This window comes from Bubalus kerabau, chromosome 1, assembly GCF_029407905.1.
Source record: "Bubalus kerabau isolate K-KA32 ecotype Philippines breed swamp buffalo chromosome 1, PCC_UOA_SB_1v2, whole genome shotgun sequence".
Classification (NCBI taxonomy): domain Eukaryota; kingdom Metazoa; phylum Chordata; class Mammalia; order Artiodactyla; family Bovidae; genus Bubalus; species Bubalus kerabau.
Genome location: NC_073624.1, coordinates 249,508,539 through 249,529,832, shown reverse-complemented (window position 1 = coordinate 249,529,832; position 21,294 = coordinate 249,508,539). Strand labels below are relative to the sequence as shown.

The 21,294-nt window shown below is 42.7% G+C and overlaps 1 protein-coding gene across 20 annotated transcripts in view; it reads right to left on the bottom strand.

The window, feature by feature from the left end:
* LOC129637974 (teneurin-2-like) overlaps positions 1 to 21,294 on the bottom strand; it is a 462,189-nt gene that overhangs the window by 168,031 nt on the left and 272,864 nt on the right. For all 20 annotated transcript variants that reach the window (XM_055562488.1, XM_055562376.1, XM_055562497.1 and 17 more), the window contains one exon: positions 11,000 to 11,234. In XM_055562488.1, coding sequence (XP_055418463.1) covers positions 11,000 to 11,234 — 235 coding nt within the window. The remainder of the gene's footprint in view (positions 1 to 10,999; positions 11,235 to 21,294) is intronic.

Below are 21,294 nucleotides of genomic sequence, written 5' to 3'. Positions count from 1 at the left end.
GAAGGTATTGTGAATTTGAAGACGCATGTTATAGGCAGGACAGGAGGAGGTCTCCATCTTAACACAGCTTTTGTATTTCCAGACAGGGCCCACGATGGTGAAAACTCAGAAAAGTACCTCCAGACACACACTGAACGTGTCCTTTCCTGCCTGGTTTTCACACCCGCCACAGTGTCACACACACCATTCTACTGAATTTCTAGGGAGTTTAAACGTAGGTGTGCGCTTTTCCGCTACTACTGAGCTTCTCCACAACATGCAACATCAGATTAAATTACAAGAGTGTAAATAGGAATGGGCATAATTATTGACATTAGGAGAAGCTGATTTTTAGGACAAAACTTGTCTCATTAAATGTGGAACTATTCTGATGGTACCTATAAGAAGGTCTATTAGGGAGCAGACTGACTCCTATCTAAAATTTTCAGCACAAAAAGGAGAAGATGCATTTTTATATTGCTGAGAAGAGAACCTTGGAGCATGGAATTAGAGGTTTCCCATTCACTGTCTTATTAAAAAGCAAAACCAAGGACTTCAAATTGATAAGGGTAAAACTGCTTCTCCAGCCATTTTCAGGAGAGGAGAAATGCACTGAGTTGTTCTGAGTTAACTTTCTCATCACGAGCCCTCGTAAAGAGCACTGGTTAGTAAGACAATAAATGAGCATGTTTTAATTAGAAAATGTGGAATCCAAGCACTTTTGCAGGAAAGAAGATGATAGCTGGAAAGAGACATCAGGGGACTAATAAAAGTTAAGATGCATTCAGTGGCCACAGTGAACTCCAAGGTAAAGTTGTGGGACGTTTGAGAAGTGAACCAGAGAGGGTGATGAATCAGAAGGGGATGGGAATTACTCAGTGGAACTTATTCTTTCTACTTCATAATGGAATCAGTTGTAAACCCCCTGCTGTGTCCAGGCAAGTGAGGTAACTGATACCCTTGAACCTCCCATACTCCCAACCCTGGCCAGGACTGTGTGCCCAGAGGAGAAAATCATGTAATTAGGGGGTAAGCAAAAGCAGCTAGGCTGGGGCACAGCTAGCACTGAACTTGGCCTGGGTTTTCTTGTCTGTTTTTCAGCCTGCCAGCTCTCTATCTTACCGTCTAACACCATGGTGTTTGGTTATGGCCACACCCTTCTTTCTGGTATCTGGTCCTCATAGGCATATGATCCAGGCGTAATCAGTCAACACGGTCCACACTCCAGACCTCCAGACTGGGTCTGCTGTGGGCACAGGGTTCTAGCTGAGTTCCTGGGAGTTTTCTTGAAATATGAAGAGGAAATCCTTTTTCTCTTAGTTTCTAAGCTATGAGAATAGAGCCTGCAGTTCCCACAGAGATCTCACAAAAGGACACCTGCTTAAGAATGATGTTAGGAAACCGAAAAACAGCTGAGAGAGAGAGAGAGATGCCTAGTGTCTGAGTTCAAGTCCCTGAATCAAGTTCTGCCTGAGTTTTGATTCTGTCCCACACCCTACATTACCCCAAGTTGTATCTTCCTGACAGGGCTCCCAAATGGATAACATAAAGTGTCTGAAACAGTGCTTGGCACCAGGCAGGCGTTTAAGAGATGACAATGACTAAAGACAAAACCAGGAACAGCGTTCAGTCCATCCACACAGTGCAAAGATTTTCAATATAGCCACCATCTCTCCTCGCATGGACTCAGAAGTTTAGAAGCTGGACAAGACGATCTCTGCCCTTCTCTGCCTTTGGACAAACAAAAGTGTTCAATATTTTACAGAAAATAAACACGTGTTTAATTTTTAAAAAATGATTAAATATTACACTATTTCCAAATATAAATCAAGTCACTTGCTAATATCTGCAGGATATTGTGTGGAGTGCTCTCGTCAAACTCATTCACAGAACATCATGGTCAAACTGTCAGGTCTTCAAGACACCTTGTCTCTGACAAAACCCCATTTCTGTGCTCTTCAAACTGCCTTCATACTTTTGTTCCACCTTCCAGTAACTAATATCCTCCTTTTTCTAATTATTTAGATAAATTCAAAGCCATCCCAAGGGTGTCCCTTCCCAAGACATCACATGCAGTAAGTCCTCAGATCTGCTGAGGGTCTTAACACCAGACTAGAGAGATTAACTTATTGGGTTTTGGAGAAAGAGAGAAGAGGTCACTCAGGGTCAGCAAAAATGCAAAAGCTGAGCTGCACCAGCCTCTGAGCCATGGACTGAGTACCTGCTCTCAGATCGTTGGCAGCATTAAAGCGCATAATAAATGTAATGCAGTTGAATCATCCCGGAACCATCCCCCCACCCCCTACCCCCGGTCTGTGGAAAAACTGTCTTCCACAAAATTGGTCCCTGGTGCCAAAAAGGTTGGGGACCGTGGCACTAAGGTAACTAAGAAAGCACGAAGCTGAACACAAGATACCCACACAGCAGGGCCCCACTTTCAGAGGGTTTTTACATTTATTATCTCACTTTACTGAGCTGGCTTTCCCCAGGGTCCCACCAAATGCTTCAAAGTGCCTAATATCACCTTATGCTTTCTTATTCCCTATTCCAAAGTGTAGTGGAGAGGATCTGGGTTGATAAGAGATTTAAAAAGGCACAAAGACTAAGTTCCCCATTTAAAATTCATATCTAAGCACATATCCTTGCAAGAGGAAGAACATTTCCTACCTTCTTCCTAGAACGGGATTTTATATCCAGTCCTTCAAGTAATTGCAAAATAATAATAATAAGCTTTTAATTGTCATATCGTTGGTGTGCAACATCTTGACAGGAGGACTAATGTTGAGCAGTGGACTTAGGGATGCTCCAACTCAGCCAAAGCTTTTTAACAAATTGAAATAGAATTTTAGAACCATCTCACAAATAAAAAAAGGAAGTGCTACTCATTCTCTTTTGAAATATAAGGCAGGCATGCACAGCTAAAACACTGAGGACAGAAATTGGAAGCACTTGCTGATTTCTCAAACAATTACTTTGAGCAAGAAAGGATTCTGTAAGGAATTAAAAACACATGATTTTGAAGCTGATTCTCCGTGGTTAATAAAAATGGATTATTTGCATACAAGACTTAGGGAACAGCGGAGGAAAAACAGCTATCTGAGAAAAAGTGCTTCAAGTTGTTTCAGCTCCCTTATCATCCAAAGGATGCAGTCCTAGCTGAGCACACTGGCTGAGTGCCTCGACTGCGATTCTGGGGACATAAGATCCCCAATCACGAAGGCAGGCCAAACCAAGACTAATAAATCAAAGGAAGCTTCAGAAAAGGTGCAGAGCCTACTGCCCCTGCCTGGGAGAACCACGAGTGCCTTATCTGGCTTCTGTGAAAAGAAAAAGATCATTGCGGAGCCAGAATTAGAAAAGCCTCGCGTGCTCCATCAAGTCTCTCCCATCTGAGCCAGATAAAATATCCTCTGGGGAGGCTTCAGGAAATGCCCCGAGGGAATGACAGTTGATATTAGCTGAATGGGTGAAAGAGCACAGACAGAGATGGAAATACTGGGTTTTTTTCAACTGTGAACTTAACCCAAGAGTCTTTGACATTTACAGACTCAGGGCAGAGGCTTGCACTTCCAAGGCATGACCGCAAGGTGGCCTCAGTCTGTAATAGGGTCCCCGTGGTCCAGGCTGCGGAGGGATGGCTGTTAAAAAAACACAAAACATCTTTCTACCCAGAGGCTTTCCTGTGGTAACTCATAAGTAAGAAGTTCAAGTCCCCAGAGCTTTAATAACAAGGCTTTAATTTTATAGCGGGAGACACATTTTAAAAGCTGAGCCCTCCTTGTAGACCTTTACCTTCAAGTATGTTTCCAAGTTTGCAAACCATGCCAAGAGCAGACTAGAGTGGTCTTAAATAAGACACAATGCTTGTTTCTTTCTTAACGCACCTTGTAATTTGCACACGAGCCACAACACTTTATTTTCTTATTAATGGGTTTGGGTGTGTTTAACACCGCAAGCCATAAATAGCAAAGCAATGGATTAGACCAGGTTCTCTTTATTTTCCTGCCAATTGTCAGCAAGTGATGTGGAGTATGGGGTACCCCTCCTTACTGGGTTTTTCTCTACCACTCACCAACACACCCCCAACTCCACCTCCCGCCTCTAACCAACAACCAACCCCTGTCTCCATCTGCCAAGAAAAAAAAAAGACACAGTCTGGTTTCTCATTGGAGAGCATGCCTATTGAGCAGTTCAGTTATTGAGATTAATAAGCTGCCAGTTTCCAAGGAAGACTAAGAAAACTACAAAATTAAAGTGCACTGCAACGTGAAATGCTGCTGGTGGCCAGGCGGGATCACGGTGTCAAAAAGGCAAGGTAAAGCTATAAACTAAGGCTGAGTTTGAAAAGCTAACCTAAAGGTCTCATTAATTTCCATGTTGCCTCTGATGAGAATTTAGAGGGGGCATAATGTTTTGCAATATGGAGAAATCATGCTGCCTACTGATTTGAAAAGTGCTAGAATGCATTTCATGCATTGGAGAAGGAAATGGCAACCCACTCCAGTGTTCTTGCCTGGAGAATCCCAGGGACGGGGGAGCCTGGTGGGCTGCTATCTATGGGGTCGTACAGAGTCGGACAACTGAAGCGACTGAGCAGTGGCAGCAGAATGCATTTGGTTCACCCAGAATGAATTCTAGTTTTACACCTCACTCGAAAACGTTAAAAAAAAATGGGGGGGGGGGGAAGCAAACAGGTTACCTTGGTTTAATATTCTCAAGATCAAGCTTGTCAGGGATTCTGTCAGAAAATTAATCCTTAGGTAGAAAAATCAATCTGAGAACAAGTGGAGAAGAGTCTTCAGGTTCATCATGGTGGGGATGTTTCCACAATCTCATTTCTTCTCCATGAAAACCTTATTTACTAAAGATCACTAGGCTTGATTCCCAAATATGCACTCCCCATAAAGCTTCCAGATGAGGCTAAAATTACTTGGTCTTGAAGATAAAAAGTAGGTTTTCTGAAATGCTGATACCCAAATTAGAGTCCTGGGATTCCCTGTGCCACTTGTCAAGCCCAACATGCTCCATTCTTGATCAGAGCACTTCCTGGGTGTTCATCACAACTTTCTGAGTGTCCCTACACGAACGATGAACAAATGGCCATCCAGCATACTCAAGGCAGTGTGGCTTTCTCCTGCCAATCTGGCAAAGTCCTGTTTGGAAGATAAACCTCTTGCAAATCAAAGAGCTAAAAAAAAGTAGCAGTGCTTTTTATTTCTGCAGCTTCAATTTACTCTCGCAGTTTATGATAGGCAGAGCATTAAACCTCTGAGCTCAGCTCACATGTATCCCATGCTGCTGCCACCATGGTCCTTTGAGGCTTCAGATTTACCATTCCGGGTGGCTGTCAGTCTTGCAGAGCTGAAGACAAGGGTCCCTTATATCTTGCCTAGTTTATGCATTTGTCAGTTTCCAACTCTATGTCCAGTAACAGACTGGGATTCATCCCTCAGATCATTTCTTGCCTCACATCACTTACAATGCATTAACTTCATCATTTCCATGGCCTGGGTAAATTTTAATTGGATAATAAGTATCATTTTGTTTTGTTTTGTTCTTCTAGTTTCAAAGACATTATCATGTTTTGGGAATACGGCACGTGGAGTCAGGTAGACCCAAGTTTCAATCCCAGTCCTGCCACCTACTTATTTGGAGATGTGCAGGTAATTTCATCTTCTCAAGTCTCAGTTTCCATTTATTTAAAATAGGGATAAGTAACATATACTCAACAGAAGAGTTAAAGGGTTCAATGGGATCATGCCTGCAAAACTAAGTATTGAGCAAAAACTATTTGATAAAGTTGTTATTCACAGAACTATACAATCATGTAGAATAACTAAGTTGAACAAAATTTCTGGAGTTTTTTTTTTTTTTTTAAAGAGAAACATCAACTGCTGAGAACTTTGGATACAGTGAAAGTGAAAGGTGAAAGTCGCTGTCGTGTCTGACTCTTTGTGACCTCGTGGATTACACAGTCCATGGAATTCTCTAGGCCAGAATACTGGAGTGGGTAGCCTTTCCCTTCTCCAGGGGATCTTCCCAACCCAGGGATCAAACCCAGGTCTCTAGCATTGCAGGTGGATTCTTTACCAGCTGAGCCACAAGGGAAACCCAAGAAAACTGGAGTTGGATACACTAACTATGCTATTATTTGTAAATGGATGTGCTTTATGTTACATCTATTATTTTAGAATCAAAATAAGTCTGGACAATAACAGAAACTCAATACTCTTTCTTGTTGCCTCAGAGATTTAAGAGGTGGAAAACTGAACTTGTTTTCTAAGTGACATCACTAGTCACTCAGCCTCTTAAGTAAAAAAATCGGGTATTGTGCTCACGTCTGTCTAACCTACATCCTGACATTCCAGCCATCATTAATTTTACTGATTCTACCTTTAGTACATTCCCCATAACTCTGAACGTTCAGCTTCTGGTCAGATTGGTAGGAGAAAGGCAGACAGCTCTGATACCGCAGCTATGGGGACCCTAATGGAAACGCCACCATTTTTCATCTTAACCATGACAGTATTCTCCAAATTGCATCCTCAGTCTTACTGTACCTCTCCCCAACCCCCTACCTATTCACCATAAGGCAGCTACCATAATTAAAAGCAAAACAAAACCATCTATGTATTATTTCAGCCTTCTGTTTAAAACGCTTCAGTGATCTTTCACTGTTTTGGGGGGAGTCCAGAATCTTTAAAGCAGCCCCAAACCATGCACTGTCCTGCCCTTGCCTGCCTTTCTAGTTTGCTTTCTCTTCCTGGAATCGTAGCACTTCTTCTCCCACTGGATCATGGTTTTCACCAAGAACATTCTTTAAGTCTGCTGCTGCTACTGCTGCTGCTGCTAAGTCACTTCAGTCGTGTCCGACTCTGCAACCCCATAGACGGCAGCCTAATTAACACTTACTCATCCTTAGGGCTCAGCCTTTATGCCAATTTCTCCTGAGTCTGGCTTCTCTACACCTTTCATGGCACTTAATACATTTGTCATTGGAGGGTCACAGGCCTAATCTTTTGCTCACATTCTGTCTACAGCCTAGAATCTACAAAAAGACAAGGACTTGCTTTTCTTCTTCTTCAATGCCTGGCATCTGGTTGGGTCTCATAGATGTTTCTCTAATGAGTAATGGATGACCATTTCAAAAAGTAACTTGAAAACTTGCTTGAGGATCTTGATGGCTACTCTGATATTCTGGGGGCAAAAGCAAACTCAGAGGGAAGTTTTGTTCTGCTTAAGGATTTTCTTTAGTGACCTGCTACCAGAGAGAGATTCTGAGAAAGAAGCTTGCTTCGGCAAAGTGCACGATGGAAGGAAAGTTAGGTTCTGTCACTGAGCTACTTTTTACTACTTTAGACAAAGAGATGCTGACTTCAGAAACTCCCAAAGCAGCAGCTGGCCAGAAAGATTCCTGACCTTGTTGCTCTCAGAAGAGGAAGGAGGAGATAGGTGGTATCAACTCAGAATTACCCATGGACCTTGTTCTAAGACCTTCTGCAAGTAGGCTGAGAGAAAGATGGTCGAGGAGAGTGATTCTGTAGACCATCCAGGCTGTTTGCATATAGTTCCTCTGCCCTGTGTTTTGTTTCTCTTGGCTTATATTATGGTTTACACATGAACTGATTGTTTTGGGTAGTACGCATTTATATGCATTTTTTATTTATATGGTTAACATTGATACAAAACTTTCCCTTATAAGCTTTTTTTGTCTTGTGTTATATTCCAAATTTGTATAGTGCTGTTTTCTGGCTATGCCTCCTTAACCAGCACCTTGATTCTACTTGTCATAGAACAAAAAATGGAAAAAGCACAGTCCAAGGAAGATCTAACATGCCTCATTAAGACTGATGGGAACATCAACAAGCAATGCAGGGGGCCAGGGCTTGTTCCTTGCTGGTCTAAAGAAACACCTTGGATTTGGCTTGGAGTTTCTGGGGTGGCAGAATGCCTACCCATCACCTTCCAGAGTTATGAAATTCTTCCATCATGCCCAGAAGTCTAGATTAATGAGATCGGGGGTGGTGAAGTTTTGTTTGTAAATTTCCATTGCACTTTCACAGTTGATGACTACATCATAGTCAGCTTCCAGAATATCTTGCCTTCAATGGTTCTCTCTCTCCAATGTGGTTAATCAATCCTTATTTGATATGAACGACACGAATGGGAATCCTAGTATGATATTATTACCTTAACTTAAGAGCTTCCATTCCCTACATTTGCCCAGTGGGTAAGAAAATGACACCATTCAACTAACAATATTTCAGCATTGGAGTGAAATTGTTCACTTCTATAGTTTCCAAGACTACACGGAAAAATCACTGAAGAATGGGAACAAATGATGCCATAATCTTTGATTTTTTTTTCTCCACTTATCTACTAGGTAAAACTCTTATTTATCCTTCTAAACCCAGCTCAAACAGCCCCTCAGCTGGAAAACTTTTCCTGAACATCCTGGAATAGTTAATTATGATGTCAGCTGTTCAACCACTGTAACTTACAGACTTTCTTTATTGTAAACACTGCATGATCTTTCTGTTTATGTGCCTATATCCTTTTTTAGGCTGTATGAGCTCTAAGGGAAGAATACATGTTTTAATCATAATCTCCCCAGTACCTAACATAGCACTTAGTATTTTCAAGAGACTCAGTAAATATTTGCTAATAAAAGACTGAATAAATAATATCTAAAAGAGAAACATAAAGTTCAACAATTCAATACAAGACCAGTTGCACACCCAAATTATATGTATTCAGTTCTATGGATGGAATTTCAAATACCTGGGTTTGATTTTAGTAATGGCCCTTCTCAAGGGACTTATATTCTCTAATTCTTGGCCCTTGAATGTACTGATCAGAGAACATCTGATACTGTTCTTGCCTTCTGATAGGATTTGGCTTGCTTCCTCTAAAAGCACTGAGAAACTCCAATCCTAGGAGAAATGCTAAGTATTCTAATAACCTGAAGAAGGACTCGACAGGTTGGAAGGCATGTTCTGGGAGAACTTCAGGAGAGCAGGAAGGGGATATGCTTGGTTTGCTGGTCCTCTCCCCCAGATCTTTTCAAGGGAAATATTTATTGCCAATCACATCAGAATGTGATGGGTGACAGCAGATACCTGCATGCAGCATGTGTTCTCATCACCAATAAGAGACTCTTTGTGAGGAGTGGACATTCTGATGGATCTTTCCCTGATGATGTGACAATCAAGGCAATAATTGTAGGTTTGTGATCAGATATCTCACCATCTTATGTGTAGAAACCACCAGAGTTCCATCCAAAGTCTTATAATTTACCATCTCACTGATGCTCTAGAATGCATGCAAGTTACGCTGACCCCCAAATCTACATTCTGAATTTTTAAAATGGTGACAACCATGATTTCTTCCTACTTCACTGACGTGCTTCCAGGCTTGATTGAGACAGTGCATTTAAACCACTGATATTGGCATTTACAAAGTGCACAATAGAAACTGGTTGGTATTGGCGATGCTAGTCCTCTTTTTCCCTTGTTCTCCTTCTTTTTCCCCACATCTACTACATTTCTTCTACCCTTTCTCCTCCTCCTCCATCTTATCCACTGTGCATAGCCTCATGTCTAGTGACTATTAATATTTTTCAAATAATGGCTGTTAACGTGAAAATAGACTGACTACATAAATATAAGGAAGAAAAAAGAAAATCTTATCCAGTCTTAAAGACCACCACCAACTATGAAAATAGACTGAGTTAAGCCTGGTGGACTAGTTAGCTTTCAGCCTGGAACCCTTCTATAAAGCTACTTATTAGTGGGTTATTATATCAATGCAAATGTTTAAACCTATCTATTTTATATAATATATGCATATAGTTTCTATTGAGTTTACTTATTATAAACCTTAGAGATTACAAAGGCATGGTTACAAATCACCGACACTGGTTAGAAAATAAAATGCATCAAAGTTTGAAGTGCCTATAGTGACAATGGGGTTCAATGTATTCAAGATCTTATTAATCATTAGAGATAAACAACATGAAATGCTATGGCTTGCATAATTATTTCCAGCTGCATGCAAAAAATTCACTGGCCACTACCAGGAAGATTACAGATTATTTTTGTCTTTAAACCTAAGCTATTAAAGTTTAAAAACTATGTGAGAACTTTCTAAAGGTTCAATATGAATTAGCCCCGTTCTCTATTTAGTCTCCATGGTTCTTCTGGGCTAGGAAACGGTGGCCACTGAAGTACACACACCCTGAAAGTGCCTGGGGATGGAAAAACAAGAGCATTCCAGTATCTGGTCAACCCACTGCCAATTACACTGTAGCCTGCCACGCTGTGACCAATGCCCCTTCCTTCAGGTTGCTAAGGCAAGGGTGATTTTGGAAAACCAGAAGCAAAGGTAAGAAAAGGACAGAAGCAAACACAAAACAAAGCCAGAGTGGGAGATCACTTTCCAGCTCTTCCCTTTCAACATAAATGCTGCCCCTTTTTTCTTGTTTGTTTTTCTCTACATGGTTGTTTGCCCCTCAGGCATCAAGCTGTTAAAAAGTGTGTACAGGAGGGATTAAAGAGAGACTGCATGTTGGATGAAATATAAATTAAAATTATACTTCTGTCAGTCTGGAATTGGGGATTGTTTCTCAAGGTCTCCCCAAACACTTAATTTCAAATGAGTCTTCATTTATTACTTCAGGAAAGGCTAAATGCATAATTTATCAGCAGCTTTCAGTCAATATACCCTTATAAGCATGTTTCCCATGAGCCTTTGTGTAAAAATATGTTATGCTAATTCTATTAGTTGGGTACACAGGAGCTGTCGAAGAAAGTAAACATGCATTAAAAGGAGACACATGTGAACAAAAGAAATACCTATCAACCTGCTGTCCAGGGTGGAATTACCAAGGGAACAGCCAGAGCTGGTCAACTTATCCCACAACGTAGGCGGGGGTTTTCACCCCACTAGAGCTCTGCGCCACCCCGAGGCTCTGCGAGGGTGAGGCAGGAAGGAGGCATGTGTGATCACGATGGGGACTTACCGGGTCTCCAGCGGCACGTTGCTGTTCAGCACCCAGCTGTCCTGAAGCTGAACGGACTCGGGAGTGGTGGCCAGGTCATTGGGCGCGGGAGCCGGGGCGTGGATCTGACTCCGCCGGTTGGTCAGCGAGTTCCTGTTGAGGGAGTTGGCGGACGAGTGGTGATGGGACAGCGTGTGGTTGTGTGGGGGTGGCAGAGGGGGCCTCAGAGTCGACTGGCTGTGGTGGTTTGGAGGGCCTGGGAAAAGAGGAAGGAGAAATGGCGGTCAGGGGCTGCCGGCCACCACCGCGAACACACTATCTGGAACCAAAGCCTTGATACTGACAAGCGCTGAACATCACCAACCGGAAACGCAGGTAAGACTACATCAAGCATCCCAGGGTCAGTTACTAATAAACAGTATGCCTCGATTTGCCTTTAGGTAATTGCACTCATCTCACACACTAGTAAAGTAATGCTCAAAATTCTCCAAGCCAGGCTTCAGCAATACGTGAACCGTGAACTTCCAGATGTTCAAGCTGGTTTTAGAAAAGGCAGAGGAACCAGAGATCAAATTGCCAACATCCGCTGGATCATCGAAAAAGCAAGAGAGTTCCAGAAAAACATCTATATCTGCTTTATTGACTATGCCAAAGCCTTTGACTGTGTGGATCACAATCAACTGTGGAAAATTCTGAAATAGATGGGAATACCAGACCACTTGACCTGCCTCTTGAGAAATCCGTATGCAGGTCAGGAAGCAACAGTTAGAACTGGACATGGAACAATAGACTGGTTCCAAATAGGAAAAGGAGTACGTCAAGGCTGTATATTGTTACCCTGCTTATTTAACTTATGTGCAGAGTACATCATGAGAAATTCTGGGCTGGAAGAAGCACAAGCTGGAATCAAGATTGCTGGGAGAAATATCAATAACCTCAGATATACAGATGACACCACCCTTATGGCAGAAAGTGAAGAGGAACTCAAAAGCCTCTTGATGAAAGTGAAAGAAGAGAGTGAAAAAGTTGGCTTAAAGCTCAACATTCAGAAAACGAAGATCATGGCATCTGGTCCCATCACTTCATGGGAAATAGATGGGGAAACAGTGGAAACAGTGTCAGACTTTATTTTTTTGGGCTCCAAAATCACTGCAGATGGTGATTGCAGCCATGAAATTAAAAGATGCTTACTCCTTGGAAGGAAAGTTATGACCAACCTAGATAGCATATTGAAGAGCAGAGACATTACTTTGCCAACAAAGGTCCATCTAATCAAGGCTATGGTTTTTCCAGTGGTCATGTATGGATGTGAGAGTTGGACTGTGAGGAAAGATGAGTGCCAAAGAATTGATGCTTTTGAACTGTGGTGTTGGAGAAGACTCTTGAGAGTCCCTTGGACTGCAAGGAGATCCAACCAGTCCATTCTGAAGGAGATCAGCCCTGGGATTTCTTTGGAAGGAATGATGCTAAAGCTGAAACTCCAGTACTTTGGCCACCTCATGTGAAGAGTTGACTCATTGGAAAAGACTCTGATGCTGGGAGGGATTGGGGGCAGGAGGAGAAGGGGGCGACAGAGGATGAGGTGGCTGGATGGCATCACTGACTCGATGGACGTGAGTCTGAGTGAACTCTGGGAGTTGGTGATGGACAGGGAGGCCTGGCGTGCTGCGATTCATGCAGTCGCGAAGAGTCGGACACGACTGAGCAACTGAACTGAACTGAGGCATTAAATGATGCATAAGAAGCTAGGTTAGCAAAACCAGGCTGGTGAGGGCTGACCAGTGGGAATTATTTGAAACTTCTTAATTCTACAAGGAAAGTCATGTGACATTCAAGGTTGACCACTGTTGTAACAAGTTCCCAGCCCATTTCCTGGTAAGCCAGGATACTCCATACATTCTTTGAACAATGTGCACAATGGGGGGAGGGGTGGGCTTCCCTGGTGGTCCAGCATTAGGGCTCCACACTCCCACTGCAGGGTGCATGGGTTCGATCCCTGGTTGGGGAACTCCTACATGTTGTGAAGCGTGGCCAAAATAAAGATAAAAAGAAATAACAGTATGGTATCTTTCTGAAGGTATAAGAATATGGCATACTGGAAGTCAGGGAGTAACAAGTTTAAACACCTATCAGGGGCCAGGCAGGAAAGTGAAGTGGATTGAGGTGAACGGGAGCAGGTAGGGAAGAGCCTTCACTCAGATCAAGGCTCACGTGGCTATTTAGGGGTTAGAGATCAAGGCAACTGATCTTCCAGTTTTTCTAGGAAAGCTGAAGATCTGGACTTTTAGAGCTTTTTAAAAAATGTTGAGAATGAAAATATATATGTGTGTGTTTTGGGTATGTGTATTTATATATATACACCCACATATATATGTATACACACACATATATATTTTTATATATACACACACACATATATACATACATATAACTACATATGACTTCCCTGGTGGCTCAGATGGTAAAGAATCCTTCTGCAATGTGGGAAACCCTGGTTCGATCCCTGGGTCAGGAAGATCCCCCGGAGAAGGGAATGGCAACCCACTCCAGTATTCTTGCCTGGAGAATTTCATGGGCAGAGGAGCCTGGCGGACTACAGTCCATGGGGTCTCAAAGAGTCAGACACAATTGAGCGACCAACACTTTCATTTTCATGTTTATACACAATCACGTGTATATGTATACCTTTTTAAAAATGAGAGTCAACGAAACACACCTATGAGCTCACTCAGATCAGGGGCTTGGTAACATCTGTCCTCTGAGAGATGAACCCTGAGGACTCGGTCTCTGGAGAAGGTCAGGGTTGATGTTTTCAAACCGTGACCCTTACTCAAAATTGCATCCTAGTTTCTAATCTTGAAATCCTCCATCCTTGCAGGAAAAACACACATAGGACAACCACACCCCTCTACATATTCGCCTGTAAATATGACCAAGGATGACAGTCCCATCCACGGTTTTCCTGGCAGTCCATTCTCCATCTACAAAGTGAAATATTTTAAGCGTAATGAAAATGAAAGCAGTTCACTATGCAATGCAAGCCTATAATTTGGTTTTAATGGCTGCTGAAACATGACTTTTAATTTGTGTCCTTTGAGAAAGTTTATTTTTTGAAGCCTCCAGTCGGGCTTGGCAGCCCACCAGGTGACTGCCGAGCCTTGTCATTTTGGCCCCTGCCAACATTGAAAATCCTCAGCCCCTGCTGTCCTGGCTCTAAGAAGTTGGCTCAAGTCATTTAAACAAGCAATTTGACACAAATTTCAACTACTTGTCTCCTTATGTGGCCAGGCTACATCTCCAAAAGGTGTAATCTACATTCCATGGCTCCTGGGAAGCTTGCAGAAACGTTCTGAGAGAAAGGCAACATGTCAAGAAGATACTAGGTTTGGGGAGCATCGTGACCATTGCAAAGAGGAAAGAAAAATGCAGAGGAAAGTGGTTCCTCGAAGTTTGTGTCTCTGGGCTGAAATTGCTTGGGTGATTTTTTTTTTGGTGGGGGGGGAGGTTGTGGGACAACTAAAACTAAAACCCAGTGGGAAATGCCACCATGCAGTTGTATAGATTTTTAAATCGCGTCCTCCAAATGAACCTGTTAATTCGTATTTTCCATTCTGCACCACTGACATTTTAAATATAACTTTGAAGGAGTTTCATTGCTGTAGCAGGCTATTATATTTTCTGGCATTGTTGTCTGTCTTGCAATGTATTATTATATAGTTATTTAGCATTTGTCTGTCTCGTATTAGTGGAAAGAGGGGAGAAAAGGGGGTGAAATGATGTAATAATGATCCTTCAGAGATGCTATCTAAGCCCCTCACACAAGGTTAATGAATTCTCATGCCTTTCTTTCTCCCCCTCTCAACTCCCATCCAAGTGGTGTCATTATTCTCCATTAGTTAGGTAATTATGAGCCTTGCCTCGGGAAGGCGAGATGAATCAGAGCACAAGCGAGAACCCACCCTCCCCAGCCCCAAGCCCTAACTTTGCATCTCCCTCGGCCCTCAGCCCCCACCCTCCAGCTCTCCAGCTACACCCTCCCAAAGTACAAAGAGGCTGTGTGAGGGATTTCATTCACTAAATGGGACACCAGGACCCTCCTGCTTCTGGTCTGTTCACCCTGAGCTGAGCTTTCTCTGCCTGCTCCAGCCTGGGTGGTCTTTTCCTGTCCATCAGTGTTCCGTGTGGGTGGAATTCCTGTGGTTGTCTTCCTGTGGACACAGCCGGCGGTGGTGCCCAGGGGGGAACAGAAGCACCCACCTGGGTGTTGAGTGGTTTGTTTCCAAAAGACAGAGGGTGAGTTTTCCAGTTAATTGCAAGACATGTCAAATTCTCCATTTCTCCTTAAGAGAAGGCCTAGGGCATCATGGTGGGGTGCGGGTGGAGGGGTTGAGGGATGGAGAAGGACAAACAGGAGAAGATAAACAAATACTCAACTCTCCACTCACCCGGCCCTCCTAAAAAGCCGCAAGCTCTTTGCATATAAATCAAATGCCCGATGGCAACAACAGCACAGCCGTCCCCCATCCTCAGTATTGAAGGATGCTCTCCTTATGCTGTTGCTCATTTCCACTGTGACACTGGTCATATTTGCTCATTTATCTATCTATTCAAAACTCAAACTTTTGAACTAGGTGCAGGAGCTAGAAGGAAAAGACACAGACAAGAGAGGCAAATGCTATCACTGGGGATAACCGGAACTGGTGCAGGAGCATCTGCAGGGGGCACTGAGCCAGTGGTTAGGAGACAATATCTAAAGAATTGGGTTCAAGGATCAAGTCTGCCCACTTTTGAGTTATGGGAACTTAGGCCTCAGGCTTCCTTTCTCTAATTATCCACATCCTTATCTGTCAAATGATGAAAACAGCAGTAACTACCCATAAGGTTACTGTGAAAGGTAGGGAGGAAGGTGATTGCAAAGGGCTAAACACGCTACCTGTTTAGCAAGTTCCCCCCAAACTGCGTGCATGGACCACTGCTTGGTTCTGGGGGATAGAAGGATGGATAAAGGAGTAACGGCAGCTCTCAAGAAGCCCAGATTTAAGCAGAAAGAGTACACTCAGAGTTCATCTCCCGAGGGCAGGAGTCACAAACTGGCAGACCCCACGCTGACTATTACCAAAAATTCAAGGTGAAGACTGTACATAGGGTTCCAGACTTCTGACTTCTCTTGGAAACAAATTGAAGATATCGAGTCTGTACCCTCATGGCAACAACTGGATGGAGCCCGGCACCATTGGGTGGTTTTGTTTGTTTGCTTCTGTCATCAACCTGAACAACCCCTGTTACCTTCACCTGGTCAGATGTAGCCTTTGTATTACGGGCTGGTAGACGTTTACGCTTTTGGACCGCTGCCTGAACTCAGGGTTCCTTAGCATTCTGTGTGGGTCATGTGTCTCTCATATAACAACACTTCTGCTACAGTTAATGATCTCAAGCACTTTTTGTGTTTGTTTTTGTCGCAGTCATCCAATATGTTTGCTAGATGTGACGGTTTTCTATTTCAAAAAATGCACACAATGGCAAGCAACATGCCTTACTGCTTTCTAGGAAGCGAAATGACATGAAAAAGTCATTCTCTAAGGCAAGTGTTGTCTTCAGTCTATGGTGAAACAAAGATGAATATCTCAGCTTGATGAAGGAAGCTTCCTTCATGTCCACTCTGAGTGCCACACATTTATTGGGTTTAATTCATGTGCATCGTATTAATGGCTCTTCTATTACATAAATCTGAAATCACACAGTAATGTAATTGAGGCATGAATAACTATGTAGCATAAACACTTACATGGTATCAACCTAATAAGTATGCTATTAGCAACAAAAGGCAGTTGTCATTAAAATTACTGTGCTAACCTATTATACTGCACCTGCTTTATCCTGAAGTCAGAATTCTGGAATTTGATTTTAGGTGCTGTGCAGCTTTTAGTCCTAGGAAGAAGGAGCTATATATTGGTCCTTTGTTAAAAGCTAGGGTGGGACAGATAGGAATCCGAGCAAAGATAAGTTAATTCATGGAGAAGGTGCTTCCTGTAGATTTTAAAATGAAGTGCTTGAATGAACACTTAACTTGTACTGTTTGCTTATTTGGATTGTTTGCTTGAACGGTCTATGCGTCTGAGGTTTTAGATGTGCTGTGGGACAGCTGCCAGCAATTCAGTTCCTGAAAGAGATGCTGTTCACATATTCTGTCCTTCCTAAATGCCAACTGGTTAATGGTGGAGTCTTAAAAATAAAGCAGGACTTCTTGATCAGGTCACAGTATCAATTCCAACATAGTTGTCTGGGATTACAAAATTTTAGAGTATCAACTCTTTTTATAGAAAAATTTTTTATGGAAGTATAGTTGAATTATAATATCACCTAAGTTTCAGGTGTACAGCACAGCAATTCAGTTATATACATAACTTTTCCCTTAAAAGTTATTTTGGAATACCAAGTATGATTCCCTGTGTTATACAGTAGGTCTTTGGTGGATTTATGATAATGTGTATATATTAATTCAAGTCTCCTAATTTATCCCTCCCCTACCGCTTTTCCCCTTCGGTAACCATAAGTTTGTTTTCTGTGTATGTGAGTCTCTTTCTGTTTTGGAAATGTTTGTATCTTTTTTTTTCCTTCAACCTATAAGCAATATAGTATAATAATTGTCTTTCTCTGGTTTACTCTACCTAGTACGATAACCTCTAGGTCCATCCATGTTGCCGCAAATGGCATTATTTCATTACTTTTTATGACTGAGTAATAGTCCATTGTATATACACACATACATACATATTAATACATACTGGAGTTTCATCACCTAGAAACTCCAGTCTGTCAACATTATCCCCACTTCTAGCATATTCTAGCTATTCTAGCATAATTGCTGTCAAGAAGGAACTTGCTTCAAAGATGAGGTTCAGGAGGCAGACAGTTTGTGGTTAATTCATTATCCACAAATAAATAAATTAGGAGGGATAAATTAGGAAGCTGAGATTAACATATACACCTTCACTATATATAAAATAGATAATGAGTATCACTCATTCTTGAAGATGGCATGCTAATTGTTGATCTTTAAAAATTATATATATATATATATACACACACATACACACACACACGCACACACACACACATACACAAATACACTGGAGTCAACTTATGTGTTGACTAGATGAGTGGTGCTCAAATAGCATGTGGAAACCAGCAACGCCCACATTTTAAAGAATGTGTAAAGAAAGAATTTTCTATGGAGCTAAGGAAGTAAATTCACAATAACTGGCTATTGTTGCACTTTTCCTAAATAAACACCTGGGGGAGGTATTCAGGCTGGGTCTACCTTTGCCAGGCAGGGTGTTGATGGCAGTGGGAGGGCAGGGATGAACTCAGATAGCCTTGACTTGCCCACACCAATTATTCCTGGTGATTAAAAATGATGAAGAAATGTGTGAAAGAAAAAATAAAAGTAGAGGCCTGCCTAGCTGCCAACGATTTACTCATTCTTGGAGCTGACAAGCCAGTTGTTGGCCTTGAAAAATTTTAACCCTTCAGCCCCCAAGATAATGAATTAACCACAAACTCTCTGCCTTCTGAACCTCATCTTTGGAGCAAGTTCCACCTTGACAGCAATTTGAAGATGCTGGAAGTGGGGATAATGTTGACAAAAACGCTGGAGTTTCTGGGTGATGAAAACTGGCACCAGGAAACCCTGTTCAATTTTAACCTTGAATGGGCGCCAGAGGGAATCAGAGGTGAGCATTTCCAAGCCTCAGGTTAGAACTAAGGAGAGCGGAGGCTATTGCAGACGGCCAGGCTGGTGATAAGTTGTGAACCCCTATTTGGCCACTTATTAGCTATGTGATCCCTGGAAAGTTACGTATTTTTTTCTGAGTTTGTTTCTTCATCCGTAAGATGGGTATAGTCATTTTATTTCTTTCATATGATTGCTAGGAGAATCAAATAAGAATATTTGTAGGGAGCCTAGCACAATTCTTGGCACTTTAGTAAGCTATCAATACCTATCATTTTCTTTGCAATTAATAATACCAATAATAATAATAACAGTGATAGCAACCCTGGTTCTGGTGAAAGTGATGAGCACCTCTTGAGGCACCCGTTTTCCTAGCTCTTTTAGGCAGCAGCTTTCACAGTGAGGTATCACATCAACATGTGGAGGCAAAATTACCATCCTCAGATCCCCTCTACCTTCAGATTCTGTCTGCAGAAGGGCATAGGGACTAAGTGACAAAGCGGGGACATTAATACAGGCGGTCTCAGGAGTATCTCTCTAAAAGCCTGCAGCAGTGGAACCTGGGATTCAGAGCTCTCCCATTTCCATAAACAAAACAATGGTCATGACGACAAACCAATAATATTGACAACAGATGCTATGAATTAAGCTCTGTGTGTCTGATCCCACACTAAGGGCTGCACTTCAGTTATTTCAGAGTATTTCCACTCCCTTCTATGGGATAGGTTCTCTTATCATCTCCATTTTACAGACCCAGAAAGTTAGGCTCAGAGAGGTTAAGTAGTGTGCTACTGGTCACATAGCTCAGTAAGCAATAAAGCTGGTGTTTGATCCCAGGGTCTCCTCCTCACTTTGCCCCATGCAGAGGAGCACAAGGTTCTAGAAAGCATGCTCACAGGGAGGGAATGAGGACTCTCCCCAGTTTGCTCAGGACCCTGCAAATCCCTGCCTGTCACGTGGGTTCAATTCCCTGACAGGGAAACTGTCAAACTACTTTGGGCTTCCCTGGGGGCTCAGATGGTAAAGAATCTGCCTGCAATGCGGGATACCTGGGTTCCATCCCTGGGTTGGGAAGATCCCCTGCAGAAGAAAGTGGCAACTCACTCCAGTGTTCCTGCCTGAAGAATTTCATGGACAGAGGAGCCTGGTGGGCTATGGTCCATGGGGTCACAAGAGTTGGACATGACTGACTAACACGCACACACACACTGCAAATACAGAGGAAAACTGGCTTGCTGTACTCTTTTACACATTGCTTAAATCGCAGAACCAGATCTCGTGAGAACGTGGAGGGAATCTCCCCCTCACAGTATGGCTTGAATCAAGAGAAATAGGCCAGAACAGCCAAACTGCAGAGCGGTCTCTTTTCTGCGCCTCTCCAAAGGGCCCTCCCCGCGCTGCATCCCTGGCTCCCATAACCAGTGGCGGGAGGGATGAGCAGCAATTAGGTCTGCTGGAGGCGGAAACAAGGGCACACTGGTCCCGGCCTGTCCTGCTGGCTCTGATTGGAGGGCCTCTGCCAACAGCCCAGGGATGAGGCGGGCGGAGGTTGATCCAGATTCAGCTTCCTCCTCCGTTTGGAGAGAGGCTTACTTACCTGCCTCTAAGTACTGGACCCAGTGGACATTCAGAGAGCTCCCTCCTTCCCTTAACATCTACCGAATGACCTGTCTCCTAAAGAACAGACTCTTTATTTTTTATTATTGACCCACTGATGGTATTGCTGGCATGTGGGATGGGTGACTTGTCTGTATTATTTCTTATATCTAACTGTGCTATTGTCAGGCTATTTCTCTGCATGTCAGAATAGAGGAGAAAAGAAAGAATACAAGGTGAAGGAGAAGCCAAGTTATGGCCTCTTTCTCATCTCCCAGAGGGCCTCCCTCTCTGTCTGCATTGCACGGCCCTGGAGCCAGGAGGCTGGCCTTCCTGGAAAGACCCCATTCAGCCTGACCGGAGCACCAGAGGAGGAAAGGACAGTACTCACTCATAAGGAGTGATTTGTACTTTACTTGCTTACACAAAATGTACGACCTCAGAGAAAAAGCATTCCAGGCACCTTTATGATGATACTCGCCAGGCAGACGTGTTGTCAGATTTACCTATGTTCATAAACAGCTAGGGTTCAGAGGGACATCTTAGCTCATCTAAGGACAAGCGTTTGCATTTAATAAGCCCCACGTGTGTGATAAGCACTCTATACATTTCGCCTTATTTAAAACTTATAATACTCTACTCAATATTCTGTGATAACCCAGATGAGAAGAGAATCTGTAAAAGAGAGAAAATAAGTATGCATAACTGAATCACTTTGTTGTACACCTGAAACTAACCCAGCATTGCAAATAAACTCTACTCCAGTGAAATCAAAATAAAAAAAATTGAAAAATTTATAACAACATTCAGAATAGATATTGTTGTCCATTTCAAAGAGGAGGAAATGGAGGGGCAGGGAGGTTACGTGATACAGGCTTCCTTTTGTACATTTCACATTTAACCACATTATATCCGGGCCCCTTTCCAGTGCACCATCGCTTTCATCACCCTTGGCAAAAAGTTTTGTATGATTTTTGGACCCTCCTGT